Genomic DNA, 26932 nt, shown 5'->3' on the forward strand with positions numbered 1-26932 from the left:
ATTAACTAGTAAATGTTGTTTGGACTACATCTATCTTAGAGACTTCCAATAAAAATAGAAGTTAAGAAACTACAATCTCACACGAAAGTTTTTTGGGAAATTGATTGGTGTACGAATACATTCCACACCCACTGTAGGTACAAACGAAACATCGGTTAGCGATAAACGCTATTTGAAAAACTGAGAACGGAAGTCGAGCGCGCACGCGCGCCATCTGAAAACCAACGATATCTTCCTTTCACCCTTCGTCCCTCACCATTTTGTAACTGCCGTAGTCCGCAGGGCAGGCAAACATATCGCCAGCGTACGCAGGAAACCGTCGAGAGGAAGTCAAATCGCGCCGTGGGACAAGCTAACCGGCGATCTACGGCCGGGGGTTGGGCACGGGGGTCGAAAGTGCCGCGGGAGGGGAGCAGCCTCGCGGCAGCATACCCTCGTCCCAATTTCACCGTGATATATGTTAAAATATTCCACGCCGCTTCCCTTATCCTCCCGACGAGAGCGCCTCAGTTCCCGCCGCCACTGTGTCGAAAACTTTTGTTCCGTCGCTCCCCCTTCCCCTTCGCACTTCTCCTCCACCACCACCGCCACCACCACCACCACCTGCTACCACCGACGACGAAAAGTGCCACGGGGAATGAGAGGAACAACCAAGTTTCGATTAACGCGAAGACTATGGACGCTACGGGCTCGAGTTTTAGGGGTACGCGGGAGAGCGTGAAAGAGCCGCGTTGCTTCGAACACCATTCGCATCGCCTCCTTTTGCGATCACAACGAACTCTGGACAAACACTGCTCGCGAATTATCGACTCTGTCGCTCGATGCGTCGAATGTATACGGCGATAGTCCGAGGGCGACACTGGTTTGAACACACTACGTTGGCCGAATCGAGTAAACAGAGAAAACCGAGACGAGAAGGGAACGGAATAAAAACGACACGAACCACGCGAAGGGCGACGCGAGACTGCGAGCGATCTAGCTGCACGGCGAGACGCGACGATGACCGAGCGGGGAGTGGGGATGACGGCGACCAATGAGAACGCTTCGTTACCCAGAGGCTAAGATGCGCTCGAAGCAGGGGGTGGCAAACTTTTTGCGAATAGGGACGAATAATAACTATTCGACGAAGGAAATTTTCTTCGTGCGCGATTAACTGTAAATACGAACGATTCAGTTTTAATTATAAAGAATCGTTCTGAAAGATAAACAAATACTTGCAACCGAATTTTTATTCAACTCTCCATAAGATTCAAATTTCGTTGCAGAAACCGATACATAAAATAGCAATCTTTGTATTAGGTCGTCCTAAAAGTTCGTGCCATTTATACTTCTATTTCTCAAATTAATATGTGAAACATACTCTTAAGTGTCACAAGAAAAGATAATCTGTCTCATTTCACAATAGTTGATGATAGTAAATGATAAAACCAAACATTAAAAACGTATACAAATGTTCTATCTCCAGAAACATTAATTATGCCATTTATAAACAATGTATAAATATATCTCAATGACGCATATTTGCGTCATCTAAAGGCAAAGGATTAATAACAAGCAGTTTATTAACGTCGTTTCGAGTCCATGTTGACTCATCTTCACGAATTATAACAGCAAAGTGACCTTAATTTTCTGACTAGAAAGAAAACAGATAATTTATGTTAGAAACTCGAAGCATATTTATTTCCATTATCTTCAATTTATATCGACTAAAAAAAGTTTTAAAAAGTTAAGAATATTAATAAGACTCTAGAAATTCAGCGAAAATTAGTCAAAATGTTGTTGGCTTCGTTTAAGAATTACGAGTATTTTTAATTTGAATATAGGTGTATTATTTGTACAATGCGTCATGAACACACGCATTTGTACTATGCGTATATGAACACAATTTTTGATTAAAATCTACTTACATAATTGAATATCACATTTATATTCAACTATATTTATACGTTATATAAATAATAGCCTGAATTCATGAGAATCTTATAATAAAATATGCGCCACATCATTTATCACTACTTTTACAGCAAAATTTTTTAACAAAGTTGTACAAAATTCAATTTTAAAACCTTTACGAGTTATCGATAGATAGTATAATAATCGATATATTTATGGCATCTCTCTCGTTCATAGCACACACCTTCTAAACATAATTCGAGCCATGTATTAGATTACCGTTGTTGTAACAACAAAATTGGCTGTTACAAAAGTTGTTGAATATTGAACATGGACATTTTTTTATTCTATACAAAGTTTCAATGGAAGCTATAATAATCGAGATATTGAACCGGTTTTTCCTGTTTCTGTCACGTCTCGTAAACAGTATTTGAACTAGGAATTCGATTACCGTATAATATTTCGTGTAATCATTGTCTTTGACAGAAAAACACGCTTAACAAAAGTTATTGAGAATTGAATTTGGAAACTTTGTTGTTTCATTGAAATTTTCGATACGTTCGTTAATATGTATATCGATCGATCTTTCTCGTTTATGGCGTACAGCTCATAAACAGAATTGGAAATATACAGTGAGTGTAGAATGTATTCGTACATCGATCAATTTCCCAAAAAGTCTTGTGTGAAATTGTAGTTTTAATCATTTTTTTTTTTATACTTAATGGTATTCTACAGTAGGTGTAGAAAGTATTCGTACACTGATGAATTTCCAAAACAACTGCGTGAAATTGTAATTTATTAACTACTTTTTATGATATTCCAAATATTCTTGGAAATTTCTAGAGTAGATACAGTACAAGAAAAAATTATTTATTTATATAAGTTGCTAAATTAACAAGAAAATCCAATAAATCGATAGAAATATAGAAGCAATAAGTATTTGGACAATTGTTAAATTTTTAAAACTTGATAAAAAATAAACGAAATTTACATTAATTTGTAAATAATTAATACTAAGTGGGATTTTATTTTGATTCTACAATTGCTGCAACTATTTTAGGTATTAGGTCCGAGGTGGGATCTTCTTCCATTCTTCTATCAAAGCATTTTTTAAGACTTCTTTATTGGTAATTTGATGTTTTCTAATTCGTACGAAGCAATAAACTGATGCGTGTAATTTAGTACATTGCAACCTTTGAAACCTTCGCGTAGTTTCGTTCCACTTTTTATTAGCTTTTATTACTTTTCCTTATTACTTTTTATTGTCTTTCATTACCTCCTAATTCGTAATTCTGATTCAATTACATTCTAATTTGCAATCTTTATTCTATTTTATGTTACAAATTCTACGGTAGATGGTTCGTCATAAGAACCGTATTTTCTTGTTAATTTCGCAAATTATATAAACTAGTAATCGTTGTTTACACTATATCTATTCTAGAGATTTCCGAGAATATATAGAATATCATTGATTATAAAAAAAGAAGTTAATAAACTACAATTTCACACAAAAGTTTTTTGAAACATTGATCGGTGTACGAATACATTCTACGCCCACTGTAGATATCCCGCAGTTTGACCCAGGTACATTCATTGTATGGCATTTCAAATTTGCGATCTAAGGCCGAGGACTTGAAAGAAGAAAGAGACGAAATTAAATGACTTGTATCGGAGCTATCCATGTCAAAGCAATTCATTTAAATTAATAGGTCCAGAGGCCGGGCGTTTATCGCGCGATTAGCAGCCGCTTTTTTTTTCGTACTCCCCCACTCAGGAGACACGCTTTTGTATACGTAAACCCGTTATCGACTGCTGCCGCGATAAACTCGACGCTTTTATCGCGTACAATTATGTACTCCGTTCTTTTCTCGTCAGATGTGGATGCGCTTCGAGATCTTTTGTTCTTACTATCAGATTTACCGTTACCATTTTGCGCTTCTCCATTCTTTGACTCCTTTGATTCTCGGTGCGTGTCTCGCTGTTTTATTCACTTGGAAAAAATAGTACTCGTTACTTTCCACATACAGTGGGCGTAGAATGTATTCGTACACCGATCAATTTCCCAATAAACTTTTGTGTGAAATTGTAGTTTCTTAACTTCTTTTTTTATAATCAATGATATTTTACATATTTCCGGAAGTCTCTAAGATAGATATAGTCTAAACAACATTTACTAGTTAATATAATTCGTAAAATTAACAAAAAAAATACGAAAAGTGGGTAAAAGTTGAAAATTTCCAAGATCCAAGTATCATCGCGTACCAAATCTTCTTTAAATTCAGGGCCGACGTAACCTTTTGCGGGGCCGAGTTCAAAAATTTTACGGGACCTGAATTCACATTCAAATCCTACACTTAAATTTTACAACGAGGAATTATTTATTTACAAATGCTATATATTTCTTATAAGATGAATATTAAATAATAATACCTTGATGATTTTTGTCACTCCTTTCAATTTAATCATCGCTACTAAAAAAATGTCTTGCGTCTCAGCAAAAATTGCTTCCATTTGTTAATGGTATCATCAGTCTGTAAAAAGTTAATAAAAATCGGTGCCTTTTAATTCAGTAATTTTCGTAGACCGCGGGGCCTTTTAAAACGCGGGGCCGGGTTCCGGCGAACGCGCTGAACCTGCCTTGCGCCGTCCCTGTTTAAATGCTACGATATAAATAATGGAACTACTATATTTTTTGAACAAATGCACTTGTACTAGTACAGTCATTTCGAACAGTGCAAATATAAATAAATAATCGAATTAAGAAAGAAATCTTCAATCATAAGCTGTGAAGGTAATTTAAAATAAAATAGAATTCAATATTAACAAAACATACTGGTAAATACATACAGTAGGTGTAGAAAGTATTCGTACAGCGATCAATTTACAAAAAAACTGTGTTTAATTGTAATTTATTAACTTATCTTTGATAAACAATGACATTCTACATATTCTCGGAAATCTCTAGAATAGATAGATTACAAAAATAAATAGCTGTTTATGTAAGTTGCGAAATTAACAAGAAAAAAATAATTAATCGATAGAAATGCTGAAGCAACAAGTATTCGCACAACTGTTTAATTTTTAAAACTTCATTAAAAAAAAAAAGAAATTTACATTAATTTACAAGTGTACCGGGTGATTCACGAGAAACAGAACACCTAATTATCTCAGTTCGACTTAAAGATAGAAGAAAATGTTAGGGGAAAAAGTTGTACTGTTTAAGGAGGCAAATATGAGGATATAAAAAAAAATTTCCGAATTTTGTAATTTTCAGGGTGTTTTGAAGGTCATCGGTAATTTTTGGATTACATCCTATATTTTCAACATCACAAGATTGTAGCCTATTGTAAACTATTGAACCGATTGGAAAATAATGTCAGAAGCAATTGTTGGAAATTCGATTAACTTTAAAATGGCGTCTTGTGCGACCTAATCGGACGTTTCTAACTCGAGATACGGCCTAAAATGTGAAGGTATGTCAGACAAAAATCGAAAAAAATTCAAAAATTCATATTAAAAAAACCTATCCATAGACAAATTGTTTCTTGCGATTTTCGAGTTTAGTAGGTCAAAATACATAAAGAAAAAATTGTGACATTGAATGTATATTTTTTTTTTATTTTGTAAACTAGTGTTATAAAAAATAAGTTGAGAAACTATAATTTCACAGAAAAGTTTTTTTGGAAATTGATCGGTGTACGAATACACTCTACACCCGCTGTATAATGTATTCTGCATAGAAAATGTATCATTTTAGTACATCCAGATGTTTGGCCGTTATTTTTCATTGTATCGTTCGGAACAGGTAGAGTTAGGTCGATAATTCGGTTATTAACCGTCCTCGTGAGAATTTCTACGAAATAAAAAAAAGTTTCCAAATTCAATTCTCAGTAACTTTTATTATACGCGTTTTTACTGTCAAGGAAATGCTAAGCGAGAAACCATACGGTGATGGAATAGTTCGAAATCTGTTTACGAGGGGTATGCCATAAACCGGTAAAATCAGGTCAATAGTTCGGTCATTAACCATTCCATTGATAATTGTTATGAACGAAAAAAGTATTCACATTCATTTCCCAATTGCATTTGGTATACTCGTCCTTATTGCCAAAGGACTACTAAACGAATTATTATACGGTAATCGAATTCGGTTTATGGGGGGTATGTCATAAACACGAAAAGTCAGGCCAATATCTCGGTTATTAAGCATTCTTTCGGATATTGTTCTCAAGTGAAAAGGTTTTCAAATTAAATTCTCAATAACTTTTGTTATATGTGTTTTCACTATCAAAGCAACCTTAAGTAAGATATCGTACGACAATCAAATGTAGGTATACACAACTTACAAGGGAACATATCCAACTGTCCGTCTCCGATTTTGATGAAACTTGGTGGGTACGTTAAGCAGGTGAAAATAAGGAATACGTATTTTTGTATAGCTGCCCAATCGCAAGTTTAGGGGTTGAAAAAGTAGGAGGCAAATGTATCGTATTATATAAATTTTTGTATCTCTTAGAATAATGTAACAAAAAATGTTTTTGTTATAAACAAATTACATTTTACAAAATCTGTGACCACTTTGTGTTTTACCTCATGAAAGCATGAAACTTTTCTCTAAGAAGATTTCTTATATCTATTGTAGTTTTCAAGATAGCATTTTTCTGCTGAACTTCAAGGGGTGATTTCAACACCTAAACTTGCGATTGGGCAGCTATACAAAAATACTTATCCCTTATTTTCACCTGCTTAATGTACCCACCAAGTTTCATTAAAATCGGAGACGGACAGTTGGATATGTTCCCTTGTTAGATAACGAGGCAGGTCACGGGAACATAGACAATGAAATATTGTAACTAAATAATGAGGTACCAAATGGTAATAGTTTGTGAAGGACCAGCAATCTTCTTCTATCGTTCTTGAATTGAAATAGCGTCAAAGAACTGGATCGTCTAGAGACTAGACTACGATGTATCTAAGTTGTATTAATCTATAAAGGAATGACATCTTTTTCTTTTGCTCTTGAATTCAAATTATATCGAAGGGGCAAATTGTGTATTATCCCTTTACAGTCGTATTAAATTTAGACATGGGTGTCTTACTGATCGGAATTAATTTCCGAAAAACGAGCAGTGATACATAATATGGAAACTTATGAAGGATAAACAAGATTTATTAATTCTTTTGTGGACTTTAGATATATGTTTACACAATAATGTGTTTTAATGTGACGTTTTTATGTAAAAATTATATTTTATAGTTCTCCATCGTGTGGTATCTTTCGGTAACTTTCTTCTTGCCATTTTGGAGTATTGTTTTTGAAATATTTTAAGAAACGAGAATGCTTAATTACACTTAAACACAATTTGTAAAATATTATTTGGAATTCTATAATACCAAGTATTTTCGACTATTTGGTATTTATTACAATCTGTTACAGAAACAATAACAATATTCAATATATTTAATATATTTTCTGAAAAATTTAACATGTAGATATTTCACCCACTGGTTCATATATTCTTGTATAACGTAATATAATTACTAACGATCTTTTCATTAATATTTCCATTAATCTATTATTACACTAATATCTTAGAATCTGTTACCATTGTCTAACGGCTTAAATCTTTTCAGCTTGCAAAATAGAACATAAGATTAGAATGGTTTTTGTTGTGGTGGCTGAGAGTAGACATACGACCGCAAAGGGTTAATCTATAAAGGAATGACACCTTCTTCTTTTGCTCTTGAATTCAAATAATATCGAAGTCGCAAATTGTATATTAAATTAAATGTATGACACACTTAAATAATACTAGATAGACAGATAATTTGCATGTTCTAGGATAGTGATCCTTAAGAGTAAGAACATGCTTACTGTAGCCTGAGTCAGATGCGGTTCAGGACAGTTGTCACTCCAAAGTCTTGTTGCTTTCAGAAACGAGTAAGCGACGACTATTCCTGCTTCTAGGGACAGTGAACGTGTCAAATTAAATTCAGAGTATGTATAAACTAGTATAAAGCTAAGTAGTAAACAGTCTGCTAAAGCAAGAAACTAAACCTAAATAGTAACCAATCCAACTGATGTGCAGGATGCAATAGTCTTAACACTTTATCTACCGGGCTATTTAGAAACAGTCTTTAAAGGGTTAGTCGCAGTCAGGAAGAGGAAAAACGACATTTCTTTGTGATTTTTTTTTAGTTATTAAATAATAATTTGCATAAGTAACAATTAAGAATATTGTAAAGCATGTTTTAAAGAACTAAAAATCATTTTTTGTTTTATGAAACGTTTAATTAATATCGTCATAACAGCCGATGACGTAGACGATGATTTAAAAACATAGGTTTGCGGCGAGCAAGATTTCTCTACACTGGTTTACCTGAAAACAAAAACAACGGTAGATTTCGAAAATAGATTAGTCTAGCGGGTCCCTGAACAAAGGATTTTGGAAACAATTAATTTAAAACAAGATGGCGTATATTTGAAGTTGATTTTCAATGTTTTCACTAAAATTAAGCGATTCAATGCAGGATAAAAAAAAGTATACAAGAAAATAAAAAATCCTTCAATCAGGGACCCGTTAGTCTAATATATTTTCTAAATCTACCTTTAGTTTTGTTTTCAGGTGCATCAGTTTGAAGAAATCTTGTTCACCGCAAATCAAGTGGCCACCCACGCCATCGATTGTTATGACGAAATGAATTATCGTTTTTTTTTACAAAAATTCTTTTATAGTTCTTTAAGACATACTTTGTAATATATTTACATTTCATTCAGAAAAATTATTATTTAATGCCTTAAAAAAAACACACAAGAAACTGTCCGTTTTCATTTTCCTGACTGTGACTAACCCCTTAATTCAAGACAGAATCTTCTACAGTAGCATATAGCAATCTAGGCTGGCAATGAATTCCTCCATACTGTTACTATGTAGGTACATTGAAAGCCAAGTCTGTTTCTAAAAACTGAACATTGTAAGTAGACAACCATCAACACAGTAAATAAATTCGAATAGCTATATACTGCAATTAAAAAACCTAAAAATAGGCTCCAGGTAAATAAAGTGTTAAAAAATAGAGTTGATTGCAACATCAGTCTTCGATAATGGTAGTACTAGACCTTATCCACGATGTACTGAATTAAACACTAGACCTGTAGACTATGTAGACAATAAAATTATGGGACTCAGGTACCAGGTGTCTAAATTATAATAGACCCAAACTACAAGGTGGATGTGCCAAGCCTAGATAGATCTAGGCTATGAGATATCAAACTTCCACTGGAGTATACAAGGCCTGCAATACTAATCCGGTCAATAAATAAACTGAACACGATTTAACCGATTCCATTGATGCGCAGAGTGCAATAGTATCAACGAATAGAGATTGAAATATCAAAATTGACGCATAGTTCACGATTGCAATTGCCAAACAGTTTCAACGAACAAACATTGCAAAACAGAGTTGTCAGGGATTCAATTATATTCTAATTTGCAATTCAAAGGTCTCGTTCAATTAAATTACAATGTAATTGAAGCAGAATTACGAATTAGGAGGTAATAAAAAACAATAAAAAGTAACAAGGTAAAGTAATAAAAGTTAATAAAAAGTGGAACGAAACTACGTGAAGGTTTCAAACAGAAATGTTTATGAAACCTTATTCATAAATTTATAATATCTGAATAGAAATATACTTCTTTGTTATGTCTTCATCAAAATTCATATATAAATTGTAGAAAAGCCATATGTGTGTACCAATGTACCTACTTTACTTAATTTACAAAACATGTTACAATTATACTGTACATATTATGTGACACGTTTAAATAATTGATATGCAAATACAATGAAATTGGAATTTGTTAATTGAATACGCAATGGAATACAATGAAATCCTAATTCGTTAATTGAATACGTAATGGAATACAATGAAATTTGAATTCGTTAATTGTATACGTAATTGAATAAAATGAAATTGTTATTCGTAAATTAAATACGTAATGGAATACAATGAAATTGTAATTAGTTAATTGAATACGAATACTGATGCACCTGAATTCCATAGTATACGATGGAATATAATGAAATTGGAATTCGTTAATTGAACAAGTAATTGGGAACAATAAAATTAGAATTCGTTAATTGAATACATAATTAAATACAATGAAACTATAGTTTGTAATTGAATACAATGGAATTAGATTACGTAATTGAATTAACACAACCGTGTCGCAAAATGGAATAGACCCATAATCGAGGATCGCAATTTGGAAAATCGATCGAGGTAAGCGACGATGGACGCAAGAAGGCAGAGTCCGAGTCCGATGGCTGGTCCGAGAAGACACCGCGTGGCCAATAATTCACGTTTTATTTCCCTGCCGCGCGGTTCGGGGGTTGGACACGCAATAATAAAAATGTCCAGCGGCCGGCAGGGCGGATCAGAAATCTTAATATGTCCTGGTGGGTGTCCGCGGTGGCGAGGGAGTCAGCGATTTCCAGCCAATATAAATGTCCTACATTGATTTAGTTCTCTTTTTCCACGGGTTGCCGCCGACGACGAGCGAGATAGCGGGAAGAGGAGGGGAAAAACGAATGGAAACGTCTCTGTCAGGGAAATTAGCTTCCTTCGGGTTTTGAAATAGGACAGAAGGGTCGGGTACGAGCGGAGGAACGCGTGTTACGTGACGCCTTCGGAAAATTGACCACGTGATGTCCGTCTTACGTTCTCATGCCGGCTGTTTTGTCGTCTTAAAAGTTATTCCCTTCCCTGACTTCCTCTTAAATCGCTTCTCTCGCGTCATGCGTTCGGAAAAACGGTGGAAAACTGGACGAGATATTTTGACGAACGCGAGAAATTTGTAACTAGACTTTTATGCATTTATGGCGAATGGAAATACTGGGAACTTTATGAGAACGTGCACGAATTTGAAAAATTTTGTCGAAAACTGTGAGAAAATTTGATGAACTGAAACGTTCTCGACCTTTACGAATATCTAAAAAGCATGTATTAGGTTATCCCAAAAGTGTCTTTCGATTTATTAATAAATAATACATACACAATATTTTATGTCTAATGTTACATTATTGAATTGTATACGATTCATTTTGCTCCATTACTGTTACAACATGGATATCTATGAAATTAAATTGTCTATTTATGTAAACACCACCACATAAAATAATTGAGTGCAACTCGCGAAAGAAACTTTCGGGACAACCTAATAATTATGATAAATTAACTCAATTATTTGTCATTATAAAAACAACTAATTAAATAATACATACACAATATTTTATGTTTAATGTTACATTATTGAATTGTGAATTGTGTACGATTTATTTTGCTCCATTACTGTTACAACATCAATATCTAAGAAATTAGATTGTCTATTTATATAAACACTGTCATACAAAATAATTGAGTGCAAATTGCGAAAGAAACTTTTGGAACAACCTAATAATTATGATAAATTAACTCGATTATTTGTGATTATAAAAACAACTAATTAAAATTAGTAATACAAATCATTGATTGATCGTAATACGCGTGAAAAATGATGTATACTGTTAAACATTAATAATACGAATCATTAATTGTATAATAAATCAATCGATCGTAATTCGTATGAAAAAGTGATGTATATTGTGTAATATTCTACCTCGCTTGAATAATTACCTTGACAACATATATTTTATTATGAATTATTTAATGCAGAAATATATGAAATATCAATAATAATATACATTTTATAGCGTTTAGAAAATAAAACATACTTTCAAATCTCAAATCTTTATATAGAATCGATAAAAATATGAATTTGCATTAACATCCGTAGTCTATTTATAACAAACATGATGTGAAATATCATTTTTCGTGATCATATTCTCAATTGAAAGAATGAAAATTTGGAAACTCGAGGAAATTATTATTTACTATACGTTTTAACTCTGTGTATTAGAGTCATCTTTTACGAAATTATGCTGGTTTTCGGAGAAGACCAAGATGGGGAATACTCTTATAATTCTATCGTGAAAATGATTAAAGAATAAGATAATTTTTGAAACTAGTTAATTATGGTCTATGATAAAAGTAAATCTACTATACATGTAAGGAAACGTGGCACTTCCTCCATTCGAATTTCCCACGCTAACGCGCACTGATAAGGTGAAAGAAGAGCAACGAAGTAGATGAGATAGATAAGAATAGTGCAGATCAACAATAATGAACAATAGCATATAATAATAGTGAACCCTGTGAACAATTGACATTGAATGTTGTTTCTGTGCTTACAGGTAAGGATTGTAAATAGTAGTTTATAAGTTGTACAGTAATGATAATAAAATAATGATAACTGTGTTTACAGAGAAACAATTCTTGTTAATATAACCAACCTCCATCCTGATACGAAGATTCACATTACATACATACGAAATAAAAGAATATATAAAAATAAAAAGAATTTGTAGTAAAGTAAAAGATCATTTTTAGTGATCATAATCTCAACTAGAAGAATGATAATTTGGAGATTCAAAGAAATAATTATTTATTGTACCATTTAATTCTGTGCTTTGGAATCATCTCGAAAACCTGCAATTGTTGGATTTACTGACACGAATGGCATGTTTTCTGTCATTTAGTTATGTCTTCAATTATCTCGTCGCTTTTACGCCTAAGCTTGAACGCGTTCCTTATAATTACTCGAATTACTCCGTTATTCATTGTTCTCTTCGATTGGTGAGTGAATATGCTATACGAACATTGTTTTAGAAACGTACGAGTAACATCTGTCACCACAATGACGTAGCAAGATGAAGATAACATACACCGATCGAATACTTCGGCAGGCTTTGACGAGTTCGTTTGATCTTAATTATTCGAATGTCTCGCACGAGAGATTACGAGAATGGTGGAACTACCTTTCTAATTTTGAAGATGCGAGACACGAAGGATAATCGGACATTTCATACGCAACATCCTAATAACAAAGTATTAATTATCTAACGAAAAGCCTATTAATAGAGTACCAGTTAGTGTATCGGTAAAATGTTAACGGGATATCTTGAATTAGGAGGTTTCAAAATAAACGGTTTTTCGGGAATTTGTGTAGGATGGAAAAAAATAATTAATTCTATCGAACTTTTTATCCTACTTTCATACATATTTGAGTAGTCTGCACAAATTTTTTCAACAAGAAATATTCAAATTGAGTCGACTGCGACGCACATTTGTAGAGCACCTCACAATTAAAACCTCCTATCGGCGGGAAAGATGCAGTCGTAATTTTGGTTTGACACAAAAACACCAAAAGAAATTTTCATTTTCATATTCTTTTCATTTTCTTCTATGTGAACTAAGAAAAATCCGCGAAAATGGTAAAATGTGAAATTACTGCGTTTGAAAAAAAGAACGTGTTCTTTGGGTGAAAAAAATCACTTAACTTGATAAAAAAGTTGTTTAAAATTTTGTTTGTATGAATTTTCTTAGTTCACATAGAAGAAAAATGTATGAAAATGAACATTTCTTTTGCCTTTTTTGTGTCAAACCAAAGTTACGACCTGCATCTTTCCTGCCGATAGAAGGTTTTAATTGTGAGGTGCTCTACAAATGTGCGTCACTGTCGGCTCAATTTCAATATTTCTTGTTGAAAAAATTTGTACAAACTACTCAAATATGTATGAAAATAGGATAAAAAGTTCGACAGAATTAATTATTTCTTTCCATCATAAAAAAATTCACGAAAAACCGCTTTTTTAGATCTCTTAATTCAGGATACTCCCTTAACCCTTTGCGCTCGAGGCATTGTGCTATAGAATCATCAAATCCAGTCCATTTTTATAATAAATATCTGTAAAACCAAAAACTGTACTTCGAAAAGAAACATCTACGAACATTCATAACTCAATGAATTATTGTTTCAATTTATAATTTCAATTAGCTGTATTCTGATATAAGTAAAATTGAAATTGTACGTTCAAAAAGTCACTTTTAAATTACATATGTCGCCTTAGAGGCGCCACTCAAGTGCAAAATGTTAATATCTTCTTCTAGATCAGACACGTCTTCGTGATCGTCTCCACGTGGGCGGAAATGAGTTTAAAAGGAGCGGAGGGAACTACGAGAGTGGTCACCAGCCCAAGTATAATGGATGACGATTACCCCCTTATTAATTATTGTACCAAGACTTTTACCAGGGGAATGACGAACCAGCTGTCTTGGAGGTTCTGTGAGAATTCTTTCGCCAGCATTGATACGCGTCTATGCATATTCCACGAGTCATCGCCTACCAGCATACGATCGGAATGATAAAATGATTCCGTAAACACAACCTTCGAAGTCGACAGAATAAATAACCTGATCGCGTTCTGAGTTATACCATTGCTTGGAAATCGGCATCCTGAAAAATCGCCTCTTTCTGAGAATTATCTGTTTGCGAAAACAGCTGTTGGAATGCATTCAATGTACAAGTCTTGAAGAATGTATGTACAAATATTTGTTTCTTAACACTAAACCTACCACTAAACCTACCACGAAGTTTTCAAACTTTAGTGTATACTTCTTATATACGATATATGAATTATCATATAATATTATTTCATGGATTATTTAATTCAGTACCACGTAAAGTATTTTTGTAGTTTTTTCGTTCGTGTTGAGTTTACAGTGCTTAGCTGGGGAGCTACTGACTATTTGCTCCCCTTATGTTTGTGCTCTTTAAATCAATTTTCAAAAAATATCAGCCTGTAGGGGATGATGAGACGAATCTTTTTTATATTTACAGTTTATTCATAGGACGATTAGTTTTGAAAATAAAAATTGAAGAGTTAGAAGTTCGTTGCAAAAATTGAATTTTAGGAAAAAGGTCTTTTAAGGTTTGAATTTTTATTTTGAAAAATAAAAGTCCTATGAACAAACTGTAAATACAAAAACGTGTCGTCCTATCATCCCCTATCAGGAGATATTTTGTTTAAATTCACAATTCTAAGGCCTGTTAGAATGTCCAGCAAAAATCGCCCCGCAGTCAAAGGGTTAATATACATAGATGTGCTAGCACCTTCTGTCCTTATTACTAGCGAGACATCGCGCGTTCCTCACAAGTGCTCGGTTCACCTAACTTTCCTATATAAACTATTCTCGACCGACCTCCAAACATTCCGGCGTCTAAGACACATACCTTACTGACGAGTCTCAACACTAGCAAACCCAGGACGAAACGCGTCCTTCCTTTTCCCTCCTCTTACGCTCTACCACAAAATCCTATGATACGATCAGAAACATTAATATTGAAATTATTAATGAAGAAACTGATTCGAGAAATTTACCAACATTATCCGCCACGATAGAACACAAACACACAGTTAATTTATTTATATCTTCATCGTATTAAAAAATACAAATAGAATACATCCTTCTCATAATATAAAGTGCAAAGAATCGCGAAGCCGTTTTACCGCGAAACGTTTGTCTTCTCCTTTCGTCGGCCGTTCGTATAAAAGATTAATGCGAAGCGATTTGTTAAAAAGGTTGGATGCAACGGTCTTTAAGCTTAATGGTCGCCGTGTCACAGATGAATGTCGGATAATTTCTAACGAGCCCGCGGACTCCGCTGCACGCACCCGCATGAAACTGTTTGCTTCCACGCAAATTACTCGCGTCACGCAGAGCTGTCACGGTGACGCCGATAAAAGGTACTTCCTTCCAGAGGAAGGGCTCGAGTCTTCCCTTACGTCTTCCCACGAGGGCGAGGAGCAAGCGCTGATCGAAAGTGAACCTCAACGTAATGAAGAGTAGCCTCACTTTTTCTTATAAATGGTGCAAAAAGGTATAATTGCGAATTTTGTATCATTATCATGTGTGGAAATACTTTTTGAGTAATAAGTATTCAGTTTTCTATTGTTTACCCCAATAGAGAGTAGGTTCACTTTTTTTTATAAATGTTACAAAAATATAATGGTACAGAAGAATAATTGCGAATTTTGTATCATTATCATGTGTGGCAATACTTTTTCCGTAAGAAACATCTAGTATTCTTTTTTCGTTCATTTGAATAATATAATTTCTAGTTTGAAAAAAGTACAACTGCTTTTGCATACCATCGAACACCAGAACATGTACTTATTGATAAATGTAAAGAAATAAAGTAATTATTGAAGTATTTTGGTGTTCAAATATGTACACAATTACTTTATGTGCTGAGATACAGTCAGTCCCATAAGTATTCGCACTCTTTATGTTTATTGAAGAAATACGTCTAAATTAAACGGTATTGATGTTCCCAAATAAATTTTTCATTATAAGTATATACATGGTTTATTCGTGTATTTATAATGAATTTATTTATAATGGATGTTCATATTCATATTTATTTATGAACATCAAACCTATCGTTTAATTTACACAAATTTCTTCATATAGACATAGAGGGTACAAATACTTATGTGACTGATTATACATAGAAAATGTAATATACATAATAAATAAATATCCATACCCTATGAATTTTTCAAATAAATATTTGCACAGGCATTAATTGTACTAAAGTATCAAAAGAAAAAGAAACAGGAAACTTTACAAATAAATGAGATAATTCCTCCACTTCTCCGAGATATGAATTAATGCTGCATAGTTTCAAAATTCTTTGGGCTAATAATGTACTATGTTTGAAATTCAAAGTATCTACAACAGGATATGAGGATATCTACCGATATAAAAATTACCAGGTATCCGAAAGAGTCCACTCGAGCTGCTTTACTATTTAAATTAGTTTTACGGTGTTGTATGTTAGAAACAACGATAAACGTCTAAGATAGAAGGCGCGAAAAGGTAGAGAATTAAGATTTACTGCGAGTAACATGTGAGTTTATGGAGAAATGTATTACTCTATCAAGGATAAAAGAATTTCACGCGTCACTGCGCCAAGTGAAGGAATTGTGGGAAAGAATCGGTCGAACGATAAAATCGTTGGTGGTAATTCTCGTATTTTCTTTTCTTGAATTTATGTTCCTCCGAGCTCGTGTAGGATGGGGTCCCAATGGTTTCCCATGGCGGAGGGAACGGCCGGTCATAAAGGAAATACCCGTAGATGGAATAGGCATGTTCTGACACGGGACGACTTCCGGTTGTGCCATTTCGAACGATCGTCCAGGAATAGAAATTCAGACGCGCCTCTCCTCGCTTTTTCACTTTTCTCTTTCTTCACGGCCACGATGCGCGGGCACGTAGTTGGCGTTTCGTCGGTTAGCATAATTTCCAGGGACGTCCGTCAAAAAGGAACGACTTTGGTCAGCTATGTGAACCTGGCACGCGATTTTTCAAAAATTAATTTTTTTTTATAGAAAATGATAGTATTTCGTTTGTATTTGATTGTACCACCAATAGTTTCGTTTGTACCTTCATTAATTAATAATTAAAGAAAACTAAAAAAATGGTCAGCACCTGAAATTGAGATTTTTGAAATCTGTTTTCTCCCTATTCTTTAGAATCGTTTGTACTCGTTTGTATCGGTTTTTAAGAATTTGAAAAAGAGTAACGGCATTTTACAACTGTATGTAAATATAAGAAAATGTATTTTACTAACAGTGAAAAACAAGATATGTACGACACTTTCGTGTTGTGTGATGCAGATAATTTAAACGCAGTTATACAAATAATAAAAAAACGTTATCAGAGATGTTTAGAATATAATGGAGAAGCGTTGGAGCATCTTCTTCAATAAAGACATTTTTTGAAAATATCTGGAGAATTAGTAACTTCTTTGCGATGGTACCCTAATCATTTTACGTAGAATGAACAGAAGAATCGATCTGTGTAAAGAAAGATATGCATTTCTATTTAAAGAAATGATGCAATTGTTAATTGCATATGCACTGCTGCATCTAAAAAAAAATGTAAAGGCCTACAGATGTAGTGCTCTAGGAATCATTTATCTTTCTCCTTTGGCATTTTTTCGTAAATGCAATAATAACGGAGGTATCACTTGAAACAGTTGCGTGGACCACCCTGTATAGTGAGTACATGTGGAAAATACATACTTAAAAACTATCTTACAGGAACAATCTCTCTCAAGTGTTGTATCACATAGCTAGTCAAGTTGCCTACCCAACCTATCTACTACATTGGTCAATTTGACAACCATAATATCTATAAAAAATCATATTTCAACATTACTAAATAATAGTATTACGTGATAACGGATTTTTCCAGCTCTAGTTCGAACAGATATTTTGTAGGTGATCGGCGCGAACTGACCACCGCGTTGCAAAGAGTCAACAGGGAACACGATTCGAGAGCGAGTATCGAACTTTACTCCCCGGCCAGTTCTATATCTCGGACTCGCGTTCCGCAGCTCCGATTTCGTAGAATCACGTTTATCGTATCGGTAGAAAAGGAAGCCGTGGCGTGAAGGGGCGCGGGCCAGGGGACTGTAACGTTTTGCAAAACATGAGATACGATGCCGCCTAATATTTGAGATTTCGTTAGCTGACGTTATTACATCCGACATCCGATCGGTTATTGTGCCGACGCGGCAACAAAATTTACAAATCCATGCCACGATTACCGTCACCGATCGCTTCTATCGAGTGTAAGCTCTCCACCTCTGTCGATTAATTACATCGACCAATAAAAAAAAATGAAAATAGAAAGAAAAATCTGGTAACTTGATTCAGGACTTTGGCTGGTTCATTACTTCGAAACGTATAGAACTTTTGTACCGTTTAACACTAAATCTACTGGGGTTCATTTGTAAGTTGTAACTCTTACTCTCTCCTCTATATAAGTAAAGAATATTAGTTGTTATAATTCTATTCGATTTTTCCCGAAACTTTAACATATTTAGAAATAATTTTGTTAATTCCATTAGTAGATTAGTAGATTTTTCCCTAACATACTTAGAAATAATTTTGTTAATTCTTCAGTGAAAAGCATTGTCATCATTATATGGATGACGTGGCAATTAACGTGTTCATTTGGATAAATTATAATGCAAGTAATTATTCAGATGGCCTGTTTTAAATGCCTCACCCTGTATAATACATAGAAGTCACGATATGGAATTTTATAACCAAGTTGATAAATCATTTCAAAATTCTAACGATGGAAACATCTATTTAATTTTAATAAAAAATGAAGAATTAGTAACAAGCTGGAAATATGAATGCAAATGAAAGTGAAGACTAATTGGTGCAAAATTTGTTTATGCAAACACAAAGGCAACATATACATACTTATATATATTCTGTAAATATATCCATTCGTAGTATTTTAAAAATTTATACATATACATATACATATACGTATGAATGGATATATTTATACAATATATATAAGTATGTATATGTTGTCCTTGTGTTTGCTTAAACAAATTTTGCACCAATTAGTCTTCACTTTTCTTTATATATGTATACATATATTATACACATCCATACTATTTTCAATGAATCACTATTGAAATTGATAGCAAAATGATACACATGTATTAACATGTATTAACAAATACAAATTTTACTACTCGATAGCATAGACATCACGAATAAATTTTAATGCGTTCGTTTCATTCGTTATCTATTATTCAGCAGAATTGACCGAACCTCCAAGATAAATCGTAAAGAATGCAATTGACATTCGTAAAAAACATCGATAAATTCTTGAATTGAGATAACCGTAGAGCAAGTTGAATCCTAAATAAGACGCGTGTTAATCGAGGCCCGTGCGCAGCCGCGTATCGTCCCCCTCGTTAAAAACCGATCACGTAGTCCATATCAGCCAACTAATTGTTGATTATGCAGCCGTTTGTCTTGGCTCTCGCTATATACGCGATGGCGATGCGGCTAATAAATAATGTAGGCGTCGTGGATCTCTAGTCTCTTTTCACGTGGTGCGCGATCCTATCCGAAGCACCCATTCGGAATTACATATGCACACCTGCGCTGTGTGTTCGAACGTTGTAAACCGACGTACGCCTTGCGGGCCGGCGGGGTTTGTATTGGTGCCCGTTGCCACCGGATCCTCCATCCCGTGTAAACGGCCTTAAGCCTCTTACGTTAGGTTTCCACGAGTGGGTACGCCTGATAATTACCAATTAGTGGGTGCCAATTAAAACCCGGGTAAGCTTGTGATCGCACCGGGTTCGCGATCCCTCTACCCTCCTTTCACCGCCAAGATTTACTCGTCGCGATGAATTCCAGCTCTCCCTGACTTCTGTTTGCGCTTCCTATCGTCGTCGTCGCGTCTTTGTTTAAGGTCGGACTCGGTGAAATTTACTTCCGCGGTGTTTTGCCATCCAACGCCTAAGAAATACACACTTTGCGTGTTTTTTTTTTTCGCGCGAGTGGCTGTTGTCCGATTTGGAATGATACTGGTATCTTAACGTAACGAGAAATTGACTGCTGGTAATTTTTAGGTATTTTAGTTATAGGAGAAATACCTTGCTAAAAGGACATTTTTAAATTATAGATATTTCTAAAATTGTAGGCGTTTTAAGGGGGCTTTATATGTTTTATGCTTTATATGTTAAATCAATTTTTTAAAAATATCAGCCTGTACGGGGATGATGAGACGAATCTTTTGTATATTTACAGTTTCTTCATAGGACGATTAGTTTCAAAAATAAAAATTTAAGAGTTAGAAGTTCGTTGCAAAAATTGAATTTCAGGAAAAAGGTCTTTTAAGGTTTTAATTTTTATTTTTGGAAACTAAAAGTCCTATAAACAAACTGTAAATACAAAAAAGTTTCGTCTTACCATCTCTTATAAGGAGATATTTTTTAAAACTTCGACAAATAAGTAATTGTGAAATAACGATACTTTTCATTTCCACCATTCCAAATGAATTCGAATTCAGAGAAAAAACATATTGAATGTGTGTTTTGAATTTTCCTAGTTGCCTACCTAGATTGCAAAACACCCAACTATAAAGTACCTACAGTAGCTCACGAAAGTATTCGAACGCCTCCAATCTACATAGTTTATAAATAAAATACACACGTTAGGTTTAGGTGTTCAAAATAAGATTGTAAATAAAGACACATAGGAGTCTTGAGAACGTATAAGTAAAATTACAAAAAAATCTGACAACACATACAGCACTCACAAGGCATTGAGTATAAACATTCCATTTTCGGACGTCACAAAAGTATTCGAACGCGTAGACAAGAAGTGTATTTCTGGTGATTGAAATGTAAACATTACACTGTAGTCGATTCCGAGACATCGTGTAGTTCATACAGATTTCGTAGAGTATAATCTTTTAGAATTATTCTAGTTATGAGAACGAAAAAGTCAGAAACTAGTCAATGTGAAAGGGAATTGATATTGAAGTTACATAGTGAAAATAAATCTTATCTTGAAAATGCCAAATTATTAAATCGAAGTAAATCTACGGTACATTATATAATAAAAAAGTCGAAAACTGAAGGAAATATTACAAACAAGAAGCGTACAGGACGTCCAAAGAAGTTAACGCCTAGAGAGGAGAAAATGATTATACGTGAAATTAAGAAAAATCCAAGTACATCTGCACCAAAATTTGCAGCGATTGTTGCAAATAGTTTTAGGAAAGATGTACATACCGAATTGTGTCGTAGGGTTCTGCGGAGTAATGATTTCCATGGAAGTATACCACGAAAAAAGCCATATATCAGTAAAATTAATAGAAAGAAAAGACTCACGTTTGCAAAAACGTATGTTGACAAAGATATTTCATTTTGGAATAAAGCTATTTTCTCGGATGAGAGTAAGTTTAATATTTTCGGTTCGGATGGGCAGCATTATGTGTGGAGAAAGTGCAACACAGCATTGCAAATGCAAAATATGATTCCAACTGTGAAGCACGGAGGTGGTTCAGTGATGATTTGGGGGTGTATGGGGGCGAATGGAACGGGAAATCTTGCTTTTATTGACGGAATTATGGATAAATACAAATATCTGAATATTTTAAAACAAAATTTGAAGTAAAGTGCAATTAAATTGAACATATTGGATAATTTCTACTTTCAACAGGACAACGATCCTAAGCATACAGCTAGGATTGTAAAGGAATGGATCATATATAATACCCCGCATACACTACAAACTTCTCCGCAGAGCCCTGACATAAATCCCATAGAACATTTATGGGCCGAAATTGGAAGAAAACTTAGAAATTATGATATAACGTCCAAGGAAATGTTAAAAAACAAAATAACAGAAATATGGAATTCCATTGAAAAAAAGACAACAGAAAAACTTGTATACAGTATGGAAAGCCGACTGAGACACGTTATTGATGCCAAAGGAGGACCAACCAGATATTAACATCAAACAATTCAAGATTTATTCGTACGTTCGAATACTTTTGTGACGTCCGAAAATGGAATGTTTATACTCAATGCCTTGTGAGTGCTGTATGTGTTGTCAGATTTTTTTGTAATTTTACTTATACGTTCTCAAGACTCCTATGTGTCTTTATTTACAATCTTATTTTGAACACCTAAACCTAACGTGTGTATTTTATTTATAAACTATGTAGATTGGAGGCGTTCGAATACTTTCGTGAGCTACTGTATGTTATACAAGACAGATAACAAGATGTCCAAGTCACGATAGACGTAGACTAGGAAGTAAATAGGTTCCGCTAGACTCAGGTTACGTAGATTCTACGTTGCATCGCGTACCAAATTACGCGATGCTTGGGTAACGCTGGGTCAACCTACTACACACCATGCCAAAATTACGAGAAATCTAGATTGCGCAATATCTGAATCGTGACACGCCTAGTGTATAGGAGAATTAAATTACGTAGAACCTTGGCTAGAATATACCTGAGCTTCGAGACCCATAGAGCGCCTAATCTATTGCGAACACCGACAGGACTGATCTACCCAATGGTGGATCCAGTCCATGTTGTATCTGGGTCACAAGATGACCAACAACTCGTGATAAGCATGCAGTCTTGGACAAAGTAATAGTACACATGTGTTACACTAATTTTTTGAAAGTATTATTTAATTAAAGTATTATTATTTCGAAAGTACATAGAATTTGTTCATCCTCTGCGGTGAACAATAAATTACTGCAAACCTCAACAACACCTAACGCAACAGACCTATCCCAAACCTAACCTATGCCTCGCATATTGATAATTGGCGTTACCAATTTTTAAACAGTATATGAAACACTACTACATTTTTTCAGAGCTTATGTTAATAATAGTAATGCTTCAGGTGACTAAATAAATTACTGCAAACCTCCATAACGCTATTTACATTATTTGGTGAAATATGTATATTTTAATTTCCACGTTTTTTGGTGTAAGAAAACTACAACGCCGTAATTTTGTTGATTTACAATATTTTTACGTACACTAAGAAACGTTCTTTCGAATGTCCTTAAACTTATTATCAGAAAAACTTTCGTTTGTCCAAATGAAATTCTCTAACACACACCTATTCATTCTAAGTATGCTTTCCCTCTTACGATTGCAATAAATTCATCACAAAAAATTCTCCATAAATTTCATAAAATAAATTCACAAAACGGATCAATTTTTCAGGATGTCAAAGTAACCTAACCACCAAAATTAAATATTAAACCTATGCGGTCGAATGTCTACACTTAGCCACCGAAGCTTTTTTACTCTACCGGTCGTGTATCTCCTCTTAGCCACCACAGCAAAGAACCAAACTAATTTTATATTGTATTCATTCATATATCATTTTACACTTTCTCTATATTTTTATTATTTGAAATTGAATTCATGACATTTTCAATGCCAAAGGTTTTTTTATTAATGATTAAACATATTAAGAATTTCATTCTACAACTAAATCGAAACAAAACAATTCGTGTAAAAGTAGAAACCTGGCATTAAAAACAAACTAATAACTATAAATTTGTTCGTTTAAATGTTGTAATTACAAAAATATTTGATTATTGTTTACAATTGTCTACAATTACATTTTCTTGTTCCTTACTGCTTGCTGCATCATTTGAAATCTTTCATTTCCCAAATTACGAGTAACTAATTCTTGGAATTATAAAATATAATTTTTACATAAAAACATAACATTAAAACACATTATTGTATAAATATATATCTAGAGTTCACAAAAGAATTAATAAATATTGTGTATCCTCCACAATATTGGACATTATGTATCACTGCTCGTTCCTCAGAAATTAATTCTGATCAGTACGACACTCATGTCTAAATTTAATACGATTGCAAAGAGTTAATTCTAGGAAATTGTTCATAAATGTTGTAGGAAGAAGGAAACTTGAATTAAATTAGCTTTCACGCGCTGAATTTCATACTAAGTACAAACATAAATATTAGGGAAATAGCGAAGGTGAAATGAAAGCACACTGACATCCATTTATTATAAAAAAATGATATTAACTGAATATGTAATTAATACTGAGTATAACGGATCTTCCTTTTCTGTTATTTTAGGCATTCGTTTTGGTAGTGATCTAAAGAACTGACAGATTCTGTTTTGCAAGGAATTGTTCCACTTCCAATTGTTGATAGATTCTTTTAATTCTTGGGTATTATTAAATTATCTTTCATTTTTATATACACCTCGTCCAAGGTCTTCCCAGAAGTTTGTTATAATGTTTACGTCTGGGGAGCTTGATGGATATATTTTCTGTTGAAAAATATCTTTCAATGTGCATTGTTCATATAAAAATATATCAAGTTCCATTTGAAAATAAATTACTTTATTCCTTAAATCTCCCCCATTACTGTACTTACAATAAAATTTGTCCACTTGAACCAAACAACTTATGTATGTTGGTATATGCAACAATTGAATACTGGATTTAGCATGAATGGGACATACGCAGTCACACAACACATCTGAAACGAGTATACAAATTTTTGTATTCAGCTAACTTCACTTGTCATTCGTCTCGCAAATGTTATCGGATTGATATGTACAAGCGAAAGGTCTAATTAATTGTCGAAAATTACATTGTGTCTGTGTGTGCAGTTGTTCCATACCACTAAAATTCCTAATAACAATGTAAAAACATTTTTTAATACTTTCATTTCTTCATGAGGTACTTAACCATTCCCATTTAAGGAGGTATCCTGAATAAGGAGGTCTAAAAAAAGCGATTCTTCGTGAATTTTTTTAGGATGAACAAAAATAATTCTATCGAACTTTTTATCCTATTTTCATACATATTTGAGTAGTCTGCACAAATTTTTTCAACAAGAAATATTCAAATTCAGTCGACTGCGACGCACATTTGTAGAGCACCTCATAATTAAAACCTCCTATCGGCGGGAAAGATGCAGTCGTAATTTTGGTTTCACACAAAAACACCAAAAGAAATTTTCATTTTCATATTCTTTGCGAATGAAAATGAAAAATCCGCGAAAATGGTAAAATGTGAAATTACTGCAAGTTTGAAAAAAAGAACGTGTTCTTTGGGTGAAAAAAATCACTTAACTTGATAAAAAAGTTGTTCAAAATTTTGTTTGTATGAATTTTCTTAGTTCGCATAGAAGAAAAATGTATGAAAATGAACATTTCTTTTGCCTTTTTTGTGTCAAACCAAAGTTACGACCTGCATCTTTCCCGCCGATAGAAGGTTTTAATTGTGTGGTGCTCTACAAATGTGCGTTACTGTCGGCTCAATTTCAATATTTCTTGTTGAAAAAATTTGTACAAACTACTCAAATATGTATGAAAATAGGATAAAAAGTTCGATAGAATTAATTATTTTTTCCATCCTAAAAAAATTCACGAAAAACCGCTTGTTTTGGACCTCGTAATTCAGGATACCCCCTTAAGGAATTTATTTTATTAATAGTTTCTTTTTTTAATATCACATTGTAGTGATACAAACTATAGAGATAACTACATAATGTTGAAATTTCTTTTACTAAACTTAGGTACTATCAATTTCTTTATTGTATCCGAAGTAATATTATCTCATTTATTTTGTAATATTTCGCCATAAATATTTTTGATGTATTGAACATTTATTATTAAATGTTGTTAAATCCAATATAGAATTTAGCAATAATACTTGTATAGTAATTATTTACGATGTATATTAATTATTCATTGAACGTAGTAAGTATCCATATATTTATGAAAGGGAGTGTAAAAAATAGAGAATTTCTTTTTTGTGAACACTTTTAGGTATACACTATATGGTATAATTATGTTTATGAAATTAAAACACAATTGGACCGTTTATTTTGGAAGTCATGCAAGTCCATTTACTCTTGCTTCGAGGAAATGAAAGGTCAACATATCTGTTAATTAAAAAATTTAGGCAAATTATGTGGTCTGGCAATGTTTTTACTGTTTTATCAATATGTAATTTGGTTATACATATAAATTTGTTTTAGGCGTATTTTACTAAACTGACGTATACTTACGGACTGCAAATGGACTTACACCACTTTCATAGTCGATGATTATGCAATTTCATTTACCGACCAATTTTAAATTGTACAAAACATGGGAATTTTTTAAGAAATTAAACACGTACTAGTTATACATAAAAAATTTACATTAAATTAAGCATGAATTACGTGATATCTCATTTTTTTTTTAAATCGACTTACACCGCTTTTAAAATAAACGGTCCAATTGTATGATGAGTCCAATTTTTCACAGTAGCGATTATAGCTTGACAACGTCTGGTCTTGTTTTTCGTTCACTTTTCCACGTATGGTATAAGTAGGAACCTCCATATTTTTCGAATTCCCCGAATTAATGCTTTCAGTGCTGTTATCATTGATAATTGTTTGTGACTGAGGAGACTGGGTGTTCAGAATTCTTTGTGACTTGGATAATGCTCCAGAGAGGCTAAGTATATTAGCTATGTGAACCTGGCACCCGACTTTTCAAAAATTAATTTTTTTTTATAGAAAATGATAGCATTTCGTTTGTACTTGATTGTACCGCCAATAGTTTCGTTTGTATCTTCACCAATTAATAATTAAAAAAAATTAAAAAAATCAGCACCAGACATTGAGATTTTAAAAATCTGTTTTTTCCCTATTCTTTAGAATCGTTTGTACCCGTTTGTACCGCATTTC

The 26932-nt window shown here is 33.6% G+C and overlaps 1 protein-coding gene across 3 annotated transcripts in view; it reads right to left on the reverse strand.

The window, feature by feature from the left end:
* LOC128873230 (protein daughterless) overlaps window positions 1–26932 on the reverse strand; it is a 400065-nt gene that overhangs the window by 70212 nt on the left and 302921 nt on the right. Inside the window, exon 1 of one of the 3 annotated variants that reach the window (XM_054116639.1) lies at window positions 257–527. The exons of the other annotated variants lie outside the window; for them this stretch is intronic. Coding sequence (XP_053972614.1) covers window positions 257–295 — 39 coding nt within the window. The 5' untranslated portion in view covers window positions 296–527. Of the gene's footprint in view, window positions 1–256; window positions 528–26932 lie in introns of those variants that run through there. 3 annotated transcript variants of the gene reach the window in all.

Source organism: Hylaeus volcanicus, chromosome 3, assembly GCF_026283585.1.
Source record: "Hylaeus volcanicus isolate JK05 chromosome 3, UHH_iyHylVolc1.0_haploid, whole genome shotgun sequence".
Classification (NCBI taxonomy): Eukaryota; Metazoa; Arthropoda; class Insecta; order Hymenoptera; family Colletidae; genus Hylaeus; species Hylaeus volcanicus.